The sequence below is a fragment of the Netta rufina genome (genome assembly GCF_964035555.1).
Source record: "Netta rufina genome assembly, chromosome: 8".
NCBI classification, from domain to species: domain Eukaryota; kingdom Metazoa; phylum Chordata; class Aves; order Anseriformes; family Anatidae; genus Netta; species Netta rufina.
The window spans coordinates 19,289,176-19,310,478 of record NC_140131.1 but is presented as its reverse complement, the minus strand read 5'-3'; the positions used below and the strand labels follow the sequence as shown (position 1 = coordinate 19,310,478).

At 51.9% G+C, this 21,303-nt stretch overlaps 1 protein-coding gene across 1 annotated transcript; it reads right to left on the bottom strand.

The window, feature by feature from the left end:
- Positions 1-620: 620 nt before the first annotated feature.
- NMNAT2 (nicotinamide nucleotide adenylyltransferase 2) lies at positions 621-20,966 on the bottom strand (the record flags this gene model as incomplete). Its single annotated transcript, XM_084291552.1, has 11 exons — positions 621-809; positions 967-1,034; positions 1,743-1,844; positions 3,415-3,491; positions 3,969-4,013; positions 4,109-4,189; positions 4,828-4,954; positions 5,600-5,678; positions 6,073-6,140; positions 6,637-6,725; positions 20,882-20,966. 11 exons carry the CDS (start codon positions 20,964-20,966, stop codon positions 707-709), a joined length of 924 nt encoding a protein of 307 aa, XP_084147678.1. The 3' UTR covers positions 621-706.
- Positions 20,967-21,303: the final 337 nt, after the last annotated feature.

The window sequence follows — 21,303 nt, the reverse complement described above, 5'->3', positions numbered from 1 at the left end:
GGCTGGGCTCACTGGCAGCCAAGGAAAGGTGAGACGTGACATACTCTCCAGCAAGTAATGCTTTGGCAATAGTGTTTACTCCTTCAGAAATACCATCTCCTTAATTTTTAGGGTCAAGAGAAGGATTTTGGGTTGTCCTACTGCTGGCCTGAGGAGGTCCACCTGTGGTGGGGCACCGAACCAGCTGTGTTACACCTGTCCACTACCCACCAGGATTCATTTGGACATTTGGAAGCAGGGCACTGGGGCAAGAGCTCCACAGGGCTGACATTGCAACTAATTAAAAAAAAAAAAAAAAAAAAAAAAAGTCCACCTAGATGTATTTAGCTTAAGTAGGGTAAGATGATGCCAAAGAGGAAGCCCCTGCTCTGAGCATGCTGGGAGGTTGGACTGGGGGGACCATTTCCCAGTGACATGTGTGGGGGAGGTGTGCCAGAGCTGCCTCCTTCCCCGAGCACACTGAGCACATCTCTGTCCCCCTCCCTCCCCACACATGATGGGGAGGGCAGTTCTCAAAAAAAAGGAGACCAAACCTTTCCCCGCGGGGCTGTGCTGCTAGATGTTGCTGCACTATGGAGCGTCGGCGCCGGGAGTGAGAGGCCGTGGGGTGGGGAGAGATGAAGACACAGAAAGAGAGAGAAAAGTGTGATGGAGAGCTGTAGGGATGTGGGGCAACAGGGTTGTCTTGCTGCAGGGCCTCAGGTGCTTAGCCAGAGGCATTGATGTAGAGCTGGCTCTTGAGGATGTAGTCAATTACGGGCTGGCAGAGGTAATCCACGACATGTCCATCCCCATGCTGCAGGGCCAGTCTAGGGGAGTGGGAGAAGAGGATGGGTCAGAGGGGTTGGGTGGCCCCTTTCCAGGGCTGACCAGGGCTGGGAACACTGTGGTGTCCCCATGGATGGAGGGTTTGGCTGGGGACACCCTGATTCCCCCCCATAGCAGGAGGCCCTCAGCATCACCCACCTGCTTTTGGTGGAGCTGATGACTGACATGGGGTGGTTCGAGTCATCCTTCACCACCAGGATGTTGCTCTGTGGAGGGAGGAAGAAGAAAGAAGCAAAGGGATGGCCTGAAAGTTGGTGTCAGCCAGTGCCCAGTTGATGACAGGGAGCTGGGCAGGGCTTGGTGGCCCCATTGCTGATCCCTGTAAGCAGCAGCGGCAAAACCAAGGTGGAATTGTCTGCCACTCCCCCAAGCCCTGTGTGATGTTGGTGGGGCCGGGTGGCACTTTGAGGCTCTCATTTGGGCTCACAAGAAAGTTTCATCTCATGGAAGTAGTGCAGCAAAGGGCAACAGTGAGGGCAACAAAGATAATGAAGTGTCTGGAGGGAAAGATGTGTGAGGAATGGCTGAAGCCCCTTGGTTTGTTCAGCCCACATAGAGCAGGCTGAGGGCAGACCTCATGGCGGCCTGCAGCTCCATCATGAGGGGAGCGGAGGGGCAGGCGCTGAGCTCTGCTCTCTGGGGACAGCGACAGGACCCGAGGGAACGGCATGGAGCTGGGACAGGGGAGGGTCAGGCTGCGGGTTAGGGAAAGGTTCTGCACACAGAGGTGGTCGGGCACTAGGACAGGTTTCCCAGGGTAGTGGGCACAGCACCGAGCTGCTGGAGTTCAAGGAGCATTTGGACAATGCTCTGAGACACAGGGTCTGATTTTTGGGTGGTCCTTGGACTTAATGATCCTATAGTTCCAGCTTGGGGTATTCTCTGATTCCCTGACTGTGTGTGAATCCCCTTACCTTGTATTTGCGGAGTATTGAGGAGTGGTTCATGATCCGATCAGGGTCTGCTCCGTCCCGGGGGACCACCACAATCCCGAACTCCCCAACGATCACCTCCATCTAGAATCAATCCAAAGAGAGTTTTCATAACCCCAGTGCAAAAACTGCTACCATCTCCCATCCCATCCTACCCCCCCACCCCCCCAAAATGGAGCTGCACACACCATGAATGCTTAGCAAAGGTCTGGATGGAGCTAGTCTCAAATTTACTCCCTTTCTGGGCAACCTTTGGCAGAAACTTGGATTTATTAAGGAGTGCTGCTGGTGACATGTTGAGTGGTCTGTGGTAGATGAAATAAAAAGGAACAGGGTTAAATTCTATTAATGGAGGTCAAAGTTAGGCTTTAGGGAGGACCTGTCATGGTGGAAAGGCTAGCAGCAGCAGATGTTGCCTGAGGAGCACATGAACTCTGCCTCACTGGGGATTTGAGTGGAAGAGGCGGCAGCTGCACTGCTGGGTCAGGCACGTTGTCTGCACAGCCCTTCATCCCTGGCCCTCTTTGTGTTTACATTATTATTTACTGTTCTCCCTGAGATGGTGCTCCAAGGCTGTCTCACCATGGCTGGGTTCAGGACGGAAGGGAAGAGGTTTGGAGGCACTGATCCCAGCACCATGCAGCTTGCTCCCACCAGCCTGGGGCAAAGTGACTTGCCCAGAGCTGGCTGAAGCATTTTTTATTTCCAGCGGTCACCAGCTGTGATTCAGCGCACAGAAGGGGGTGAGCAGGTCAGTAATCCATCTCCTCTCTCTAGGGCTGGTGTTTGAGATGGGCTCGCGTCTCAGAGCACTGAACCGTGCCAGAATCCTAGCAGTTCACTGTAAAAGCACCAACATCTAAGCAAAACGCAGAGCTAGGCATCTCTATAGGGGTAATTTGCCATCTGCAGGTCGGATCTGCTTTTGCAAGGGAGAAGAGACTTTTCCATCTCTCGCCTTGCATTCTGCAATCTGGATGTAGTTTCAGATGCCTGCTCTCCCCACCAACTCCACCACAGCCATTATTGCAGCTGGCTCGCTCGCTGCCCCACCGTGAGACGGTGTCAGACAACATATGGCTGAGGATTCAAGATGCTTTTTCTTCTTAGTCTTAATTCCTTTTTTCTTTCTTCCTTTATTATTATTTTTTTCTCCTTTAATCGTTGTTGTTATTACTATTATTCATTCTTCTTTCATTGAGTGCAAGCTGTTGATATTGTTTCAAATGTCTTCAATTTCTAATGTCAGGACAATGCTTCTCTTACAGCAGTTTTGTAAACCTCTACTTTCCCACCTTGTCACCTTACTCTGTTGGGGCACGCACCTACTTGATCCTGTCTCCTTCCAAGAGAAAATAAATGGGAGTGCATTCTTCAAAATCCCCTAGGAGAGGGTTATCCTGCAGCAGCTGTCCCTTGGGTGACCCTGTGCAAGCAGGCACAGGTTTGGAGGCCAGAAAAGCTGAGCAGGGTTGCTGACATGGTTACTTGTGCAGGGGAGGAATGGGCTGGGGGCGGTGGGGACAGCACGGGTAGCTCCTATGAGCCTGGAGGACCTGGGCAGCTCCCAGCAGCGCTGGGTACAGGGGAGGCAGCAGCGGAGGAGGGATGGAGCCTGGGGAAGGTGCACCGGGGGGTCCCAGCTGCAACTCACGTCAGACTCATTCCAGAGGCCAGGGATGCAGAAGGACTCCAGCAGGTCACTGCCACAGAGCAGGAGGATGCGGAGTTCTGAAGGAAGGAAGTGGAAAAGCTCAGAGGTGGGGCAAACAGGGCTGGGCAGACCTCCCCTCCTTGCTGTCATCCCATTGCTCTGCTTGAGTGAGTCCTTCCACCAAAAAAAATCCCCTCCCCCCTGCCAAAACATGTCTTGCTAAAGATCCCATGGTCCTTCTTGCATCCCCAGTGGTGCCAAACAGAAAGTTCACCCTGAACTACCCCATACACTATCTCTTCTCCTCGTGTGCTGCTGTGTCAGTGTTGTCTGTCGCTAGGGTAGCTGCTGCGCCCTGGAGGTGAGATATACCACGGGACAGGGGTCATTTCTGCATTTTATGGATGCGCATAAGTGCTCTGTGATCCGCTGTGGGGGCTTGATCCACAGAGAAATCTGGAAGGCTCCCAAAGCTGATGGTCCCAGGTCCCTTGCCACCAGGGTTCCTGCACTGCTGAGCACCGGCATGGCATGGTGAGGGGCTGGGTACTCACCAATCTCCTCGTATCTCATCACTGTCCCCAGGTTGGCGTTTTCATCTGGGGGGAGGCAGAAGAGAAGTGCTAGTGCCTGGCAGGGGTGCTGGGGAGGGAAAGAGGGCCTGGAGGTGTTGCCGGGTGTCTCCTGTACCTACCCACAAAGGTGAAGCGCTCCATGGGCGGGCGAACACAGCAAATCCGACTCAGGCTTTCTCCCACCTTCCCCAGGATCTTTGCTAAAGGCAGAGAAGAAAAGAGGTAAGATGGGACAGGCTTTTTTCCACAGCTGACCACTCACACAGAGTACGGGAAGTGTTGTACACATGGGTACAACAGCTCCCACCACCTCCTCTGGCAGATGGCTCAGCCTCAAATAACCAAATATCCATTAGGTGCAATGGAGCCTGTTGAGAGACCAGACCCAGGCCAGCCGAAAAATGATTTTTTTTTTTTCAGATGGAGCAGAGAAGGGCAGAAATATGCAGCCAAGAGAGTAGAGGGAGCTGGGCTGGTTTTCATCAGGAGCATGGACATGGGGCAGCTTAACATGGAGGTATAGACATCTTTTGTTTGATTTAGGAAAGACAACCAAAAATAAGTATGAGTCATGAGTCAGGTGCCTCTGGTCAATCTTGGGGATCCCAGGGCTGCAAAGAGTTCAAGCACCCTGCCGTTCCCTATCTCCAGTGGTGCCAGCACACCAAATAACTGTGAGGAGGATGAGGGAAATCTCTGCTCCACCATTAGCGGTGGAGGAGGATGAGCTGGAGGAGCTTGGGAGAGCTCAACCCAAAGAGGCATGTGTTTGGTAGCTTGGGCTGGGATGTGAGGACCGGGTGGCCAGCTCCTCCTCTCTACCCCCAGTGCCACCTACCTGCGGTGGGCTTGTTGGAAACGTTGTTGTTCTGGTAGATGGGCTGCGGAGACTCATTCTGGGGCTGTCCGATCACAGGGGTCATGGAGGGAGTGTTGACGTTGGAGAGGATGCAGCCAGTCACTCTCTGCAGCAAGGAAGAAGTTTAATTGAAAGGGTGGCTTCCCCAGGACTGGAGGTGCCTCCCAAAACTTTTACCACCCTTGTAGCAAGTCCCTGTACCCAGAGATGAAGGTCATCACTAGTGACAGACACATCCAGACTCATTTTAGGATTCCTGTTGCTATGTGACCCCCACCAGATGGGTCTTGGGCCCAATGAGTTGTGACTAGGACAGTGAGGTTGGGTTTTTGCACTGGCCCTTAAGGCTGGCAAAGTTGCTGTTGTCTTGTGCACAGGCAGGTGCAACCTCTGTCACTTGGAGGTGCTCATAAGTTCTGAGAAGTTTTGCCTGGGCATTTGGACAGTTCTGCTTTAGAGGAAGTGTTCCTTGTTATCTACTGCTCCTTGCTTGGCCCCTGCTTACTGGTGACAACACGAGTAGCTGATCTGAAGGGCTCCGTTTGCTTTTGTGTGCAGGGAGGAGGAGCAATACAATAGCTGTGGCAAGGGGCCTCACACACTCCTCCAGCTCAGCCAATTGTCTGCATCTTCTCTGTTTTGGTCTTTGGTGCCCACCTCTGGGTTCAGGAGCACCAGCTGGGTGGAGGATGGCTGCCTGATCCTGGCATGGGATTAGGTCGCAGGGTGCCCACAGCAGAAGGGCACTCACCTTCATCAGGTCACGGTGGTGCTCCAGCACGCTGCAGGTGGTCTGCCAGGTGTCCTGATAGCACTCCCAGGGGTCCACCCTGCAGGAGCAACAGCATGGGCTGATGTCCTCATGTGGCCTTCCTCCAGCCCTTCCACCCAGCTCTCCCTGGTGGCTTCATCCCCACTTGTCCCTTCCTTGCACAGTTCCCTGTGCGGGACAGGACCCGAACACGTGTGTCTGTGCCCAGGCTCCTTCCTGCTCAAGGTACCCAAATTCCACTTGGCTTGGACGCGTCTGTGTGTGCTATGACCCTCCCTCCTGAAGGCAGCTGAGATGCTGGTCCCAACTCAGATGTGGGCCTCCTGCGGGCCAGTGCTTGCCGGCCCGTTGGTCCTAGTGCCTGTTCCCAGGGTGGCTCTGACTCTGTCACCCACAGACTATTCAGGCTGGAAGGGACCATGAGGACCATGAGGACCATCGGGGCCACTCACCGGATCCAGTCGGAGGACTGCACGGCCAGCTGGCACATGGTCAGGCGGTGCCGGCTGGAGACCAGGCCCTGCAGGAGAGGAGTGAAGGAGCGATCAAAATGAAGATTAAAAGATGGCCCATAAACACAGCTGCAAAAAGCAATTTAAACTCCTCATTCCTGGGTGAGGGGGAGTCCTGCCTCTCAGAGCTGCGGCAGTCCGCGTGGCTGAGGTATGGTGGCTGCAGACCCAGGATGCTGGGCAAGGCAGAACATCTCCACTCCTATGCTGTTTGCTTTTTTTTTCCTGTTTGTTTTTCTCTAGAACACACTTCTAAAGCTCACTTATATTGCTGTTCTCCTCAAAATAAAACTAGGTTTTAAAATCATTTAGACAACCCAACCCAAGCAGAATGACCACCATCTCTTTGCTCTCTAGTTTTAGCTGGTTACAGGCTCTCACTGCAAGTTTTACCTAAAGCCTGTGTGGTTTTATCCCTCTCCATCTTCTTGGAGGCATTCCCGTGGCTCCAGCACGCTCAACATGGCGCATACAGAGAGGAAAGAGATCACGGAGACAACTCACCATCTTCCCATAGGAGTCATGCACAGGTGAGACGATGCCACCAATGACGATGAACCGCCCAGTCTTGTGCAGGTAATCGCGGGCCCTCTCTGGAGGGGAAGAACAAGAGGGGGTCAATGCACCAGCCCAACCCACCGAGCCCTGCAAAACCATATTTTTGGTTTTGCCAAAAGCCCTTTGAGGGGTTCACCTCCAGCTTCATATAGCCACCACCTGCCTTGCCCTAAAAGCTGCACCCTCAGCTCCCAGCTGTGAATCTGGTACCTCTTGCACCCCCCAAAATTAGTAATTTCCATCATTTAGGCAAGGGTTCTAACATCTTCATCCTCCGCTGCCTTTTATTGTCTTCTGCAGGGCTGATTAAAAAATTATTTTGTTCCTCCAAGTTTTGACATGCAGAAAAAGGAATATTTTTCATGAAAACCGCTTTTGGGACATATAGAATTCAAGAAAGGTATTGTGATTGCCATGCCCCTGGGACAGCCAGTGAGACATTTGTCAGCCTTAGTGCGCCTCTTAGACTCCCCCTAAATCCTCTCTCTGGCTTTCTTCCCAGTCCTTGTGCCCTGTACATGCTGGTGTCTGAAGGAATTAAAATGGGGTTGAATAATTTGATTTGTGCAGAGGAGTGGGGAGGACATCTTGGCTTGCTCAGCCCTGTGATAACCAAGGGAGAGAAAATGGGTTGGAAAGGGGTTTTGAGAGGAGTAGGAGCGTTGGGTGAAGGTGGCTGTCCCCTTTGGGGCAGGTTGCTAAAATCAGTGCTCCTGCATGATTATTGCTATGTGTGGTATAAGTTATGTACATAAAAAGACCCTATGCAGAAGCTTGAGAGCCCCTTGTGCATGCTCAGGACCTCCACAAACACTGAACCAGTCCCCAGAAAAGCCTAAAATCTTGCTCTGACCCCAGACTCCTATGTGCATTCAATGGAGGAGCGTTGGAGAAAGGGAGCTTTGTTCCCATTTATAGCTGCGGGATGAGGATTATGTGGTGACTTCCCTGGGACTTCCCTTTGTAGCCTACTGTCATGAAAAAAAAGCCTTTCTTCTCCATTTTGTGTTTTAAAAAGAGGAATTGTAGGGAAAAAGTGGCAGCTTCTGCCTCTTGGATGCTCCTTGCGTGCTGTTATTGATGTTGATAGAATCACAGAATGGCTCGGGTTGGAAGAGACCTCAAGGATCAGCTGGTTCCAACCCCCTGCCATGGGCAGGGACACCCTGACTTGCCGAGGCGATCGGATCTGGGGCAGACGTGTTCTGCAGCGGAGAGGGGGATCGGACTGGCAGGGCTAATTTTTCTGGCACCAAGCCCACTCGAGGGAGCCACCAGGACCCGGCAGCCGTCACGAGGGTGGTGAACGAGGCGAGGAGGCGTAGGCGGAGCCAGCAGCGCCCCCTCCTCGACGGTTCATAAACTGCCCCTAGGGAGCGCGAACAACCGGGAGAGCAGCGAAGAGGACGGGCAAACGGGGCGTGGCGCGGCAGTTCGCACATGCAGGGCGAGCAAGAAGGGCAGAGAGCTCCCCCCGGCTCATACGAACACCTCCTCTAACGGCGGTCTACCGCTAGCTCAGCTGAATTGGTGTACACCAGGCCCAGTGCGCTCTCCAGGAAGTCTGTACACACCCAGACCGACTGCCCGCTCAAAACTGTGGCAGTTCAGGTCTCCGGGTGCAGGGAGTGCCTGAGCCTGTTGCTACCACCTGTGGGGGGCAAAGAGACTGTGTGTGTGAGGTGCAAGCAGGTGGACGACCTGGCCTGCCTCGTGGCAGAACTCAAGGAGGAAGTCGAGAGGTTGAGGGATATCAGAGAGTGTGAGCATGAGATAGACTCGTGAAGCAACTCCCTGCGTGGCCTGAAGGACAGGTACCAGGGTGAGACACCCCAAATGGGGGTGGACCCCCTGCCCTGTTGCTGTCAGGCAGAGGAAGGCGACCTAGGAGTTGAGGAGGAATGGAAAGAGGTCCCTGCTTGACATCGCAGGCAATGCTCTCCCCCATGTGGCTTTTAGGCTGCAGCCAAAGTGTTCCTGTAGATTTGGAAGTCTGAAGATGGTTGAGTGGTTAGAAAGCTGCCTGGCAGAGAAGGACCTGGGAGTATCAGTTGATAGTCAGCTGAATATGAGCCAGCAGTGTGCTCAGCTGGCCAAGAAGGCCAACGGCATCCTGGCTTGCATAATAAGCAGCGTGGCCAGCAGGTTTAGGGAAGTGATTGTCCCCCCTGTACTCGGCTCTGGTGAGGCTGCACCTCGAGTACTGTGTTCAGTTTTGGGCCCCTCGCTACAAGAAGGACATGGAGGTGCTCGAAAGAGTCCAGAGAAGGGTGACAAAGCTGGTGAAGGGTCTGGAGAACAAGTCCTATGAGGAGTGGCTGAGGGAGCTGGGTTTGTTCAGCCTGGAGAAAATGAGGCTCAGGGGCGACCTTATCGCTCTTTATAAGTACATTAAAGGAGGCTATAGAGAAGTGGGGGTTGGTCTATTCTCCCACGTGCCTGGTGACAGGACCAGGGGGAATGGGCTAAAGTTGTGCCAGGGGTGTTTTAGGTTGGGTATTAGGAAGAACTTCTCTACTGAGAGGGTTGTGAAGCATTGGAATGGGCTGCCCAGGGAAGTGGTGGAGTCACCATCCCTGGAGGTCTTTAAAAGACATTTAGATGTTGAACTTAGCGATATGGTTTAGTGGAGGATTTGTTAGTGTTAGTTCAGAGGTTGAACTCGATGATCTTGAGGTCTTTTCCAACCTAGACAATTCTGTGATTCTGTGACCACCCACTAGATCAGGATGCCCAGGGCCTCATCTAACCTGGTCTTGGACACCTCCAGGGATGGGGCAGCCACAACCTCTCTGGACAAGCTGTTCCAGTGCCTCACCACCCTCTGAGTGAAGAATTTCCTTCTAACCTCGAATGCAAATCTCCCCTCTTTTAGTTTAAAACCATCCCCCCTAGTCCTGTCATTATCTACCTGAGTACAGAGTCCTTCTCCATCCTTTTTATAAGACCCCTTTATATTGCAAGGTTGCAATGGGGTTACCCCAAAGCCTTCTCTTCTTTAAGCTGAACAGCCCCAGCTCTCTCAGCCTTTCTTCATAGGAGAGGTGCTCCAGCCCCTCGATCATCTTTGTGCCCTCCTCTGGACCCACTCTAACAGCCCCACATCCTTCATGTTAACGGCTTTCCCAGGAGTACCTCTAAAGTTAGTCAGTTGTGAAGGGGGAAATTGTATTTTTTTTTTCCTGAACCTGCCCTGAGATCTCTAACAGACTAGGAAAATAAATAAATAAATAAAAAAGACAGCATAGAATATAAGTTTTGCATTTAAAATACTAAGACAAAAAAAAATCTAACAAAAATGCTCATGGACTTCTAAATTAACACATCCTCTCATTAGTTCCTGATTTGCCCTGGACTGATTTTACTTGCCATGAGAAGACTGAAAACACCAACCCGTTCACCTCCAAGCTTCCTGTTTGTGTGCATCATCTTTGTCAAATTAACTCTAAGGAAGGCAGAATGGCTTCATGGTTGTGAAGGTGACCTATACTCTTAGTTGGGCCCAAGTTTTTGGTGGCCAGAACCAAAAAATTGAGCCAGATACACACTTACTGAGGGCTGTGTGAGTGTGAGCTAGCCCAGCTCTGATCCCACACCCCTGGGCACTGACCCCAACCTGTGCCACATCCTCTCCACAGCAGCTCTCAGGAGAGACTGGACCTGAGTGCCCTTTGGAAAAACCTCTGGGCACCTGCAAGCAAAGGAGTGGAAGCCCAAGAGATCCTGTATAATTCCAGCAGCTGTAGGCAGAGAAAGTGCTTGCCTGTTTCTATAGCAAGTCCAACAGCCTCGGGAGGACAAATCCTTTCAGATGCCCAGGTGCCCCGGTGGTGCAGCTCACGGGAGGGAGGAGGTGGATGTTTTTGCTCTGAATTGTTCACTTGCTATCTCACTGCACATCAGCCTTTTGAGAAACCTGAAAGAATTCTGTTGCTCTACAAAATATATTTAAAAGTTGGGATTTGCGTTTGCAAGAGTTTGACATCTGTGACAGAAATACCAAACACCAGGAGACAGAAGATAAATGCTGGGACAGCGGCAGAGGACCTGGGGCAGGTGGCACCATGGCTTTGGGATGTCACAAGACGGTGGTGTGAGTTTGTGGCACATCAGTGCTGTAATCACAAAACTGCATTAAAGCCTTTTTTTTTTTTTCACAGATTTAATTTTCTTGGACTGAATTACTCTTCAATGTAGAGATAAAGAAAGCTACAGGCAGCTGTAGCCATGCCTGTCCAAACACATAAGCTTATCCAGCCTTGAGTGTCGTTCTCTATACGAGGCAAGAGAAAATTGCTTTAGGTCTTCTAAGAGGGGATGGTGGTGCCCACAGCGTGGATGGTGGAAAGTGGTGGAGGTCACGACTCGTGCTGAAAGAGCTGAGGGTGAGTCTTCGTCTGCCTTTGGGTCTTCCAGCCCAAAAGCACGGTGCTGTGCACATGGTGGGGTTAAGCTGAGTTGCTCCATGCCAAAGTATGACCTGTGGGTTTACTTGTTTGGTTTGGTTGTTTTTTCTTGGTTTCTGGAGCTGGAAGCAGGATGCTGCATTTGTTGGATTGTTGCTTTGAACAGTCATGGCTGCTCCGACACTGTGGTGCTCAGTGCTTCCTCCAAACCCTGGGCCATTATGCCCTCTCAGAAAATGCCTATTTAAATAAAACTTTTATCTTTCATGCAAAGTATGCTGCTTGTGAGGAGCAGGTTGAAGACTCCCTGCAGACATGGGGGTGCCAAAGATAATGCAAAGGTGTCGCATTGCTCTTCTCATCTGTATTCCTTATGGTCAGCCATCAGTGCAGCTCCTGGCCTTATCTCCCTGCTTATGCAAAGATTGCTGCTTGGAAAAAAACTAACAAACAAACAAGCAAAAAAAAAAAAAAAAAAAAAAAACCACGAGATTTTGTCAGTAAAGCCATTGGTCTCAGGAGTCTGGGTCCCAGGTTTGTTGGGTTCCTGGCCTGTTTGTCACTGCGCTCAGCCTGGTGACAAGGTTTCCAAACCGATGGCTCTTGAGGCTGGCCTGAGAGAGCAGGGCTGGACTGAAATGAAACAGCTTCTTGGTGAGGAAAATGTCGGTGGTGGGAGCTGACATGCTTCTCTGCATCCTCTGAAGTCTCCCCTCCACCAGTGCTGGTACCTGGTGGGACGGGGCAGCAGCTGGGCACGTCACACGGAGCAGCAGGAGGGCTGGTGTTGAGCATCCCAGTGCCAGCGGTGGGCTTTCCTCCAGCGTTGTGGCCAGAAGAGCAGGACTGAGCTGCCCTCCTTGTGCCCCAACCTCCAGGCCCTTCCTCAGCCTGGTTTTGCCCAGCACCATGTGACAAACACTACCACGTCCACGCCGTCAGGCATCAACCATTACCGAGCCAGGGAAGGACAGAAGGAGCCTGCTGGGGGGACACGGGTCCTGCTGACACCTCCCTGCTGGCAGGGGTTGTGTCCCTTCCTCCCCTCTGCCACCAGTGGATTTTGTATGGGTTTGGCACTGCCGCCCCCTCTGAGACAATGGTGAGGCAAGGACTGATCACAGGGCATGCTCCAGGGCTAGAGAAACGATAAATGATTGTTTTGTGTCCAGATCGCTCCAGAAATAGCATCCTGCTCCCCTGCTAGGAAGTCGATGCTTATTTAAGAGACATTTCTTTTTGGAGATTTTCACCAACTATATTTAATCATAACACTTCTGCCCCACTGGCACCGCTCCATTGCCTCAATTGATGTTAATGAAATCAAATATTCCTTGTGCTTAATCTTTCAAGGTGGGATTTCAAATGTTTTGCCTTCGTCCCTGATCCATCCCCGCCCCTCCGAGTTCCTCTCTCCTTTGTTTTCTCCCAGGCAAGGAGATGCAGCCTGGGGGATGCTGCGGAGCCCCTGCTACAAACCTGCACAGGCACCGAGGGCAGGGTGGATGCCTTCCCCCCAGCCAAAATTCCTGCTCCTGCGGGGACCAGTGACCCAGATACGCAAGCACAATGCTTTATCCTTTAGCCGGCAGCACTTTTGAGTCTAAATCTTGTTCCATACCCTCTGCCTAAGTCAGGCAAGGAGCCAGTAGTTATTCTTGGCCTAATTGAGTGATGTATACAAATACATATATATATGATTCCGAATGCCAAATCGGGGATGTATTTGTAGCTGCATCCACTTGGGCCTTCAAATAATGCTGAAAAATGAATTCGGGCACCGGGCTGGGACAGCTCTCGAGGCTGACCTGTGTGACAAACCTGTCGTTTCTCTGTCCCCCAGCACCCCTCGCCCGCCCGCCTGGCTTCAGCAGCCCTGCTCTCCAGGGCTCACGGCGATGTCCCTGCTGCAGAAACAAGCCCTGGCTGCTCTCCAAGGAGAGCTTCACTTTCCAAAGAAGCGGGAGGAGGGGGTAGAGCTATCCCATTAAGCCCCGTTAATGCTTAATGATTTTTCATCTCCAAGCTAATTGCTCCGTTACACTTTCCCCCCACTCCTTTAGTCCCGAGCTGCACCCAGTCATTGGATAAAGAAGATCGGGAGGGACTTCCATGCTAAATGGCTTCAGTTGTTGCTGCACTCTTCTTTTAATGGCTTCTCACAGGCACAAAAAAGAACCAGCCAGCAGGATACCTTGATACTAGAGGTGGAAGCCGAGGTTCTAAAGCCTCCAGAGATGCAGCGCCTGCATATCCTCCCTGCAACCCCCCTGGGCCCTGGAGAGCCGCCTGAAGGATGAGTAAGGATGCTCAGGCCATTGCCATCTGTGGCCCACTCATGGCATCCTGACTTAAAAAAAAAAATAAAAGAGAGAGAGAAGGTTGAAGGCTGAGTCAGTTCCCAGTGAGCTGACCTACAAAGAGACCTGGCCAGATGGGGCCTTGGAAGGGATCAGGCCAGTGCCAGTCTGTCTGGGTCCGGGTCATGGAGCCTGAGAGGACACATCGCAGGGAGAGCCTTACCCAGGCCAGGGTGCTTTTCCCCTCTGGGTGATCCCACCTGGAGCTGAGGAGCAGTGTGTGCAGGGGCATTGTTATGGCAGCTGCTTCCTGGCACCAGAGCTGCACTGGTGCCTGTGGGTGGGCACTGACTCTGCAGGTGCGACTTGCTGTGGGAGAAAGGTGCTGAGCTCCTTCCTCTTCCAGTGCAGTGTTTAGAGAGAAACGGGCCAAAATGATTACAGGTGAGCATTTGAGGACAAAATGCCCCAAGCCCACTGAACTGGAGCAGGGAATGGTGCAGAGCTGTGCCCTCCTGAGCAGGAAGGAAGGAAAGAAGGTGCTGCAGAGACAAAGTGGTCTGGTTTTGACACGAACCCCTGGGGATGTGAGTACACCTCCGCTGGCTGCTTTTTTCCTTGCCCATCTCCCCAAGGAACCCACCGGCCGTTTTTTGGGGAAACACCAGCCCACAGCAAAGATCCTCCCATTCCCCCCAGGGTCTGACCCCAAGCTTGCATCACATGGCTGTGTCTCTACTTTGATTAGAGCCCAAATATCAGTAACCAAAGTAAACCCTTTGGCAAACAAAGGTGAGTGTGTTCCAGCTATTCCCAACTGCTCACTTTTATTGCCTCGGGCCTGTGGATAGAGTCAAGTAGGACAAACTCAGCAGCAGAAGGCACATGGCAAATATTTTCACTATCCTGCCGTGGAAATGGTCCCATTCTTCTTCTGCCAGGATGCTGGTGGATGTAGGACAGGTGCCTCGCTGCTCATCCCCAGAGAGGTGCCGCTCCCCACTGCAGCCAGCTGCAGGCTGGTACATCCTTGTCACCAAGAGCATTTTTTTTTGTTTTAAAGGAGAAAAAAGAGGATTTTTTTCACTTGTTTTCCACCAGCTTCCTTTCTTGTGCAATCAAATGGGGTTTGTCTTGCATATCCAAACTGTGGCAGCACATCCCAGTGAGCACGCTGCCTGGGCGCAGCCCTGGGGGGGGCAGGGACGGGCACTGCCCCTGCTGGGGTGCAGTTGCATGGTGGCTCCTGAGACCCCCATCACCCTCCTGATGCCCCCAGGCATCAAGCAAAGAAGCTGCAAGCAAAGCTGCTCCGTCTGGGTTCCCCATGCTCCATGGGAGCTCTTCTGCATCTTCTCAAAATCTCAATAATCCTGCTGTATTAGAGGCACCAGCTGGGAGAGCTGAAGCAACGTGCCCAAGGATGCAGGAGAGATGTGAGCACAGCACGCAGCTAGGCGATGTCCTCAACATTGCACGGGCTGCTGCTCAAAAGTAACAGGGCAGACCATGCCGGAGGTGTGAGCATCTTAGTGTGAGCCTCTGGTTTTGAAATGGAAGTAGAGCCCCTGGTTCTTGCTTGAATGAGGTTGTAGGAGTGAATTTCTTGGTTTGCTTGCATTTGGTTGAAGCAGAAGGTAGCACGTGGCACGTTTCAGCAGGGGGTGTTGTTTTAGAGACAATGCAGAGCCTCACCAGCTGTAACAAATACTGCTAAATATTTAAGAGCTTATAAATAGTTTAGAAGACTCCTTGAGCAGTTATTGATGGAGTTTCAGTTGGTGCTAGGGAAGCTCCTCTGCTCTGGGGATCAGAAGGATGGGATGAGATACTGGAGATGATGGAAGCTGGGGGGCAGTGGTTCCTCCTCTGGGTGCTTCAGAGCCCAGCCCAAGTTAACGTAAAGGATGCTAAGATGTGAGCACGGAGGAGTGGAGTTTGCCCTGCTATGACTTCCGATGTCCGATAACTCACCTGGAGGGTTACAAATAACATCTCTCCTGTTTCTGCTGATCCCTCTGCTGCCAGCACTCCCCAAGCCCAGCCACGCTCTGGCACCTCAGCGGGGAGCAAAACCAGGCCCAAATGCGCCCCTCACCATCTACGATGTCCTCCAGCCCACCCTGGGCCCCCTCACCCACCTTGATCGTCAATCACTGGACCTAAGGGCATGGCTAGATCTCTGCAGGGATGAAATGGCAGCATGAGGCAGCCTTCGCTTCCTGCTCATGGTGCTGGCTGCAGAGGCAAAGCCTCTCTCACATCCCTGATGAGCTTTTGCTAGAGGGGGAATTTTGCTTCTGGTCATCTGCAGATATTTTTGCACTTAAGGAAGAGGGGACAGGACGAGCTGTCCCTCTGCTCACCCGTCTCTCCCAGCCCTGTTCCAGGCAGTGCAGAGCTCATTAAGCTGCCTTGCACTTCAGCTGTCTCAACTAGTAAGACAACGTGACTCCTGAAATTCAGGCTACTGAAACAACACAAGAGTGACAAAAGCCTCAGCCCCTGCTTTTTCCTTCCCCTTTCCTTCCCAGGCTTGGTCCTTTTGGCTCCAAAGCCCACTGATGTAGCGCAGAGGAGCTCCAGGGGCTGCTTTGAACAAGCAGCGAGCGGCTCAGCCTGCTGGGATTTTTAATAGCTCAAATTCTCTTAAGAAGCAAAGCACCGGAGAGTTTTACTTTTAATGGCGGAGCCCTCTGCCATTGTTTGCCGAAGTATTGTATTTCAGACTGCTGCCTTGTATTTCATGGTGTCAGAGGGATTTTTTACCCATCTTAATGGCTGGGATACAAGCTCACCTCAACGACAGATGCACGTCGAATATGGGGAAAGTTCAGTTCTAGTTAGACAAAAAGGGTGGGGAAGGGAAGGTAGTGGAGATTTGCTGAATTTCAGGGCTTGAGATTCCCCCAACGCACAAGCTCTGCTTCTCTACACGTGCCCAGGGCTCGGAGCTGTGTGAAATGAAGTGTGTGGGCATATCCATGGCCAAACAGATGTAAAGTGCGTAGGGTGCTGAGAGCCCCTGCTCAGCAACCTAGGGCTCGATAAACCAAGCTGCAGCAGATGAGGAAGTCTGGATGCAGGCAGACACCATAGATTTAATTAAAATCACCCATTTGCTATCAGTGCTTGATAGTGCAGAAAAAAAAATGGTGTAAATAAAACCAGACACCTCTGACAGAGTGAAATAAGAGCACTGTGTCCCTTTTGGGGTTTGCCCAAAGTGCTGCCTTCAAATCCAGCTCTGAGCATCCCCCGTGACCCAGCTTCCAGGATCCCATGAGCACTGCACCACCAGGGCTTGAAACCATCCTCTGCCAGGGCAGAGGGGCCAGGAAACGCTCCACTAACCAAAGCCTGATGAACAGAGGGGGAAATAGGGGTGGAGGAGTGCACAGGTCAGGTTTGACATGTGTCAGAAGTGCCAAAATGGGAAATATTGCATTTGGAGAGTAACCTTTTGTTCTATAATTTAAGAAAAACAAATAAACAAAAAATCAATATTAAAGCACTGCCTTTTGATTGACCTGATACGCCTCCTTCCAGTCCCTGAGGTTCGGCTGCAGGAATTATCGGGACAACCCCACAGATCTTGTACATTTATGGGATGGGACAAGCCCTTTCCCATGCAGTGCTACAAAGCAGCTCCCCCAACAGAAACTCTTCCCCTCAGCTCCAGCACTTCATTACCTCCCTCTCCAATCCTGAAACACCCTGAGAGGGAACCACACCGACCCTGCAGCCTGTGACCTTGCACAGGGACACCTTTAATCCCAGTACCATGCCCAAGACTACCTTCAAAGTGAACTACATTTTTTTTTTTTTTTTTTAATTTAAGCTATGCTTTCCATCTTGCTCTGGAGGCTGCCCTGTGGTTTTGTGCTCTGCAGGAGACACAGCTGTGCTGGGGTTCCCTGTGCTGGGACGTGGCAGGGAAACGCTTTACTTGTCAAAGCTGGCAGAGCGCCGGCACAGGCTCCAGTCCGTTTGCATCACCATGCAGATAGTATTTTGCTTTTGACATTGGCCCGTTGGCTCTTGTCCTTTGGGTGGCATTGCTCACATGGGGAGAACTGCAGTGAGGCCAGGATGGGTGCTTCTCACCGCAGGCTGAAGCCCACCAGTGATCATGTTAAAGCCTCATTAAACCATCTCTGCCTTCTTCTCTCCTCCCAGCTTTCCTTCCCCCCCACCACATCCTAGGCTGAGTTTCTTGTTGCCACATAAATATAGAAAATACAACTTAAAGTTGTGACTCAGAATACACGTACATCTCAAAGCACATCTAACACCACAAATAACTCAGAGTGTTTTCAGGGCTATGTGGGTGTTGTCGCAAGCCCTTAAAGCGGACAGCTGTACAGCAAAGCATCTCACCTCCTTTTCCTTATATGCAATATTTATGTTTTGTGTTAATTATTAGCTTTTATGTATGATGTTTATTGTATATGCACAGACACAGATCAGGCTCGCTTGGTGAGCCCCACTGACCCAGCCATGGAACTGGTGGAGAGGGAAGGAGCCTGGCTGCTTCATGGATGCCAGGGTCAGCCACGGACTGCAGCTGGAGGTCTGGGGCTGGGACAAGTTCCCAGCTTCCTGGAAACCTGAGCATCATGATAATGAGTCTTAAATTTACATTCAGGGGAAATTGGGGAAACATTTCCCCCATTAGAAGAGCCTTTCAAATAACTAACAAATAACACCTCTCATTCAGGAAAAAATCCTGAATTTGGGGTTTGGCCTGAATAAAACACGGTAAGATCCAGACTGAGACATGTGATGGGCATACAGTGGTATGTCTATAGTGGCATGCCAGTGCAAGTTTTATATGTTCTCTCAGCTTAATCGGTGCCACGAATTAAATAGATAAATGGTATCTCTTTATGGTAGGCAACAAACTGTAACAGGCCAATGAAGCCGAAATATTTATCTGAAAAAATAAAGACAGTCATTTTGCACAAATTCAGCTCTTGGAAATACAGCATTTACAGGACAGGACACTCTTTCTGTTGGGCTCTCATAGCACAGAGCTCAAGGATCAATACAAGTTTTGGTCGTGATTTCCCTGCCCTCATACGATTCCTCTTTTAAAAAGGGGGTGAGGGAGTCCTCAAACAAAAATGGACAGGGATTTAGGAACTAATTTCCATGTCCTTTAGTTGTAGAAGACTCTCATGTCCCTGTCCCGGTTTCTCAGGACCTTACAGTCCAGGATCTCTCCAGGACATACAGACAGAAAATTTCCACATCAAGCCATCCTCTCTGAGCTAAAACATGTCTTCCTAGAAAACTGCTGAGTTCTGATTTAAAGCCTTCCAGTGATGGAAAATCCACCAGGTGCCTGAATGTCTTTTTCTACTCTTTGATTAATTTCACTCAACAGCACACACCAGATTTCTAGTCTGAACTTGTGTGGCATCCCAACCTGCTCCTGGCATGTCATCAGTCCCTCCTCTGCCAAGAGAAGCAGCCCCCCCCCGGTCCCACATCCCTCCCTCGTGCAGACACCCCTAGGCCATGATCTCGTTTCTCCTTTGTGGCTTTTGTAAATCTAGACCGAGCCTCTCTCCACTCTCACCATAAAGCCTGGTTTCCGGAGCTAATGCAATTCTCGTTACTGTTCTTCCAGGAAGGGTTTGCTAATGCAGTATGTAAAAACGAGGCAACCTCTCTTCTTCTGCTTGATACTCCCCTGCTCGCATGCACAAGGATTGCACTAGCTGTTTTTTCTACAGCATCGCACTGTTTGTATGCAGTGCACTCCGTACGATTGCTCCTCAGTCCTTGACAACATCACGGTTTGGCAGAAGACATTTGTTTGCCTGTTGTTTATATGTGACGTGCATTCCTCCTCGCTGGACACATGACTTTGCATTTGACTTCACTGTTCAAGTAACGCATTTCTATCAAACAGACCACGTCGGGCAGCACAACTGACTCGTTATCATCATTAATTCCTGTTCTATCCACTTTGGAGTCATTGGCGCTTTTTACCAGCGGGGATTATATATTTTCTTCCAGGTCATTGATAAAAGATACTGAACAGCACTGAGCCAAAAAAAAAGAAAAAAAATCTCGTGTGTCAACTGCAAAGCATTATTTTACTGACCCTTATTTTCTAAATGTTGTTACTGTTTTTTAGTCCATTGAATATGGGCCACATTGATATTTTTAGTTTTACCTTTCTTAATCAGAACGTCATCTCTAATAATATGGATTACAGGAATCCGTTTTATCAATGGTCACAACCAAGACCCTGTAATTTCATTTAATTATGTTTTGATTTTTAAATAGTTCCTGTTGTTCCTTTTTGTTTGCAATTGGTTTTAGCTTATGGAATGGGTTTTTTGAAGTTTTGGGTATATTGGTGTCCAGAAAATCTGCTGGCACTTAGGAAAAGAAATTACAATGTAATCATTTGCATCCAGAAAGCCGTTATTTTCTGGCCTGCTGACCATCTCATGATAATCTACAAAAACAAGGTCTGATGCAGAAATACCCCAAGCTGATTTCAATTATTATTATTATTATTATTTGTTCTTAGAAACCTGCGTACAGCTGATAGAAACCCCAGGGATGCTTCCCCAGCTGTAGCACAAGCCCTTCAGCACCTGCTCTCCAGCCTGAAATCCCCCACCAGCCATCAGGGATGGATCCTCTCTGCGTGCCCTGGGCAGGCGTGTGCGAGGAGCCGGCCGATCTCTGCACTTTCATGCCATGGGGCGGTGTGCCGTGGATGCAGAACCCTCGCAGCACCCACGTTCTCAGGCGAGCGGCTGATGTACGGGGATCTCCAGGCAGCCCGAGCTTTATCCGGGCAGTCAGTATTTATGGCACGCCAGACTGTCTTTGACAGCGACTGCCCTTCCTCCCTGCCTCCATCCCTGCCTCCCTCCATCCCTGCCTTTCCCCTGAGCAGGCTGGAGCAGTGCTTTCGGCATCCCCGCCACCCGGCGCTCCCCTCGGGCGCTCGGTGACACCGACCACCGGCGTGTCCGACCCCTGCAGCTGACGATCGGACACACACGGCTGGGCAGCCCGATCCCTCCACCAGCTGCCCGTATTTTCCTTCCCTTACGCCATACCTGGCTGTAGCTGCTTGGCCCGCTCCCTCCCTCCTCCCTCCCCAGCCAGGGGGAAAATAAAAGCGCTGCGGAGACCGCAGGCTGGCGGACACTGCCGGGACGGCCCCGGGGGTCTTAGGGGCAGGGGCGCGACAAGGGGAGCGCAAACGGGGCCCCCCCTGCGCCTTGTGCCGCTCCCCACAGCGGAGCCGTCTTCCTCGGCGGCCTCCGGCTGCTGGCGAGGCCGGGACCTCGCCTCCTCCTCTTCTTCCTCCTCCTCCTCCTCCTCCTCCTGCTGCTGCTGCTCCCCCCCGGCCTTCAGCACCACACGGCCGCGGACAGCCCCGGCCCCGCCGCCCCGGCCCCACCGCCCCCGGTGTCCCCCCCCCCGGGCCGCTCCCCCGCGGAGCCTCACCGAACATCTGGATGTGGCCCTTGGTGATGGGGTTGAAGCTGCCGCAGGCCAGCAGGATAACGTGGGTCTTGGTGGTCTCCGTCATGGCCCCGGCCCGGCCCCAGCCGCTTTTTTTGTGTCTCGGTGCGGTTGCGGCGGAGGCGGAGCGGGGGGGAGCGGGGCCGGGGCGGGGCCGGGGCCGGGGCCGCCTCCCGCAGCCTCCCCCCGGTGGCCGGGAGGGGAGAAGGGCGCTGGGAGAATGGCCCTACATCTGCTGCCGGGGGACGGGGGTGCTGCTTTCCCACTGCAGATGCTTCGGCGCCTTTAGCAGAGGCAGCAGCTGCAGCCCGGGCACAGCGCAGGCAGCGATGGTCCCAGGGCTCCTCGCCTCACTCCACTGCGCCTTGCCTCCTTTCGCAGGAAAGAAACTAAAGCTCAGGCGA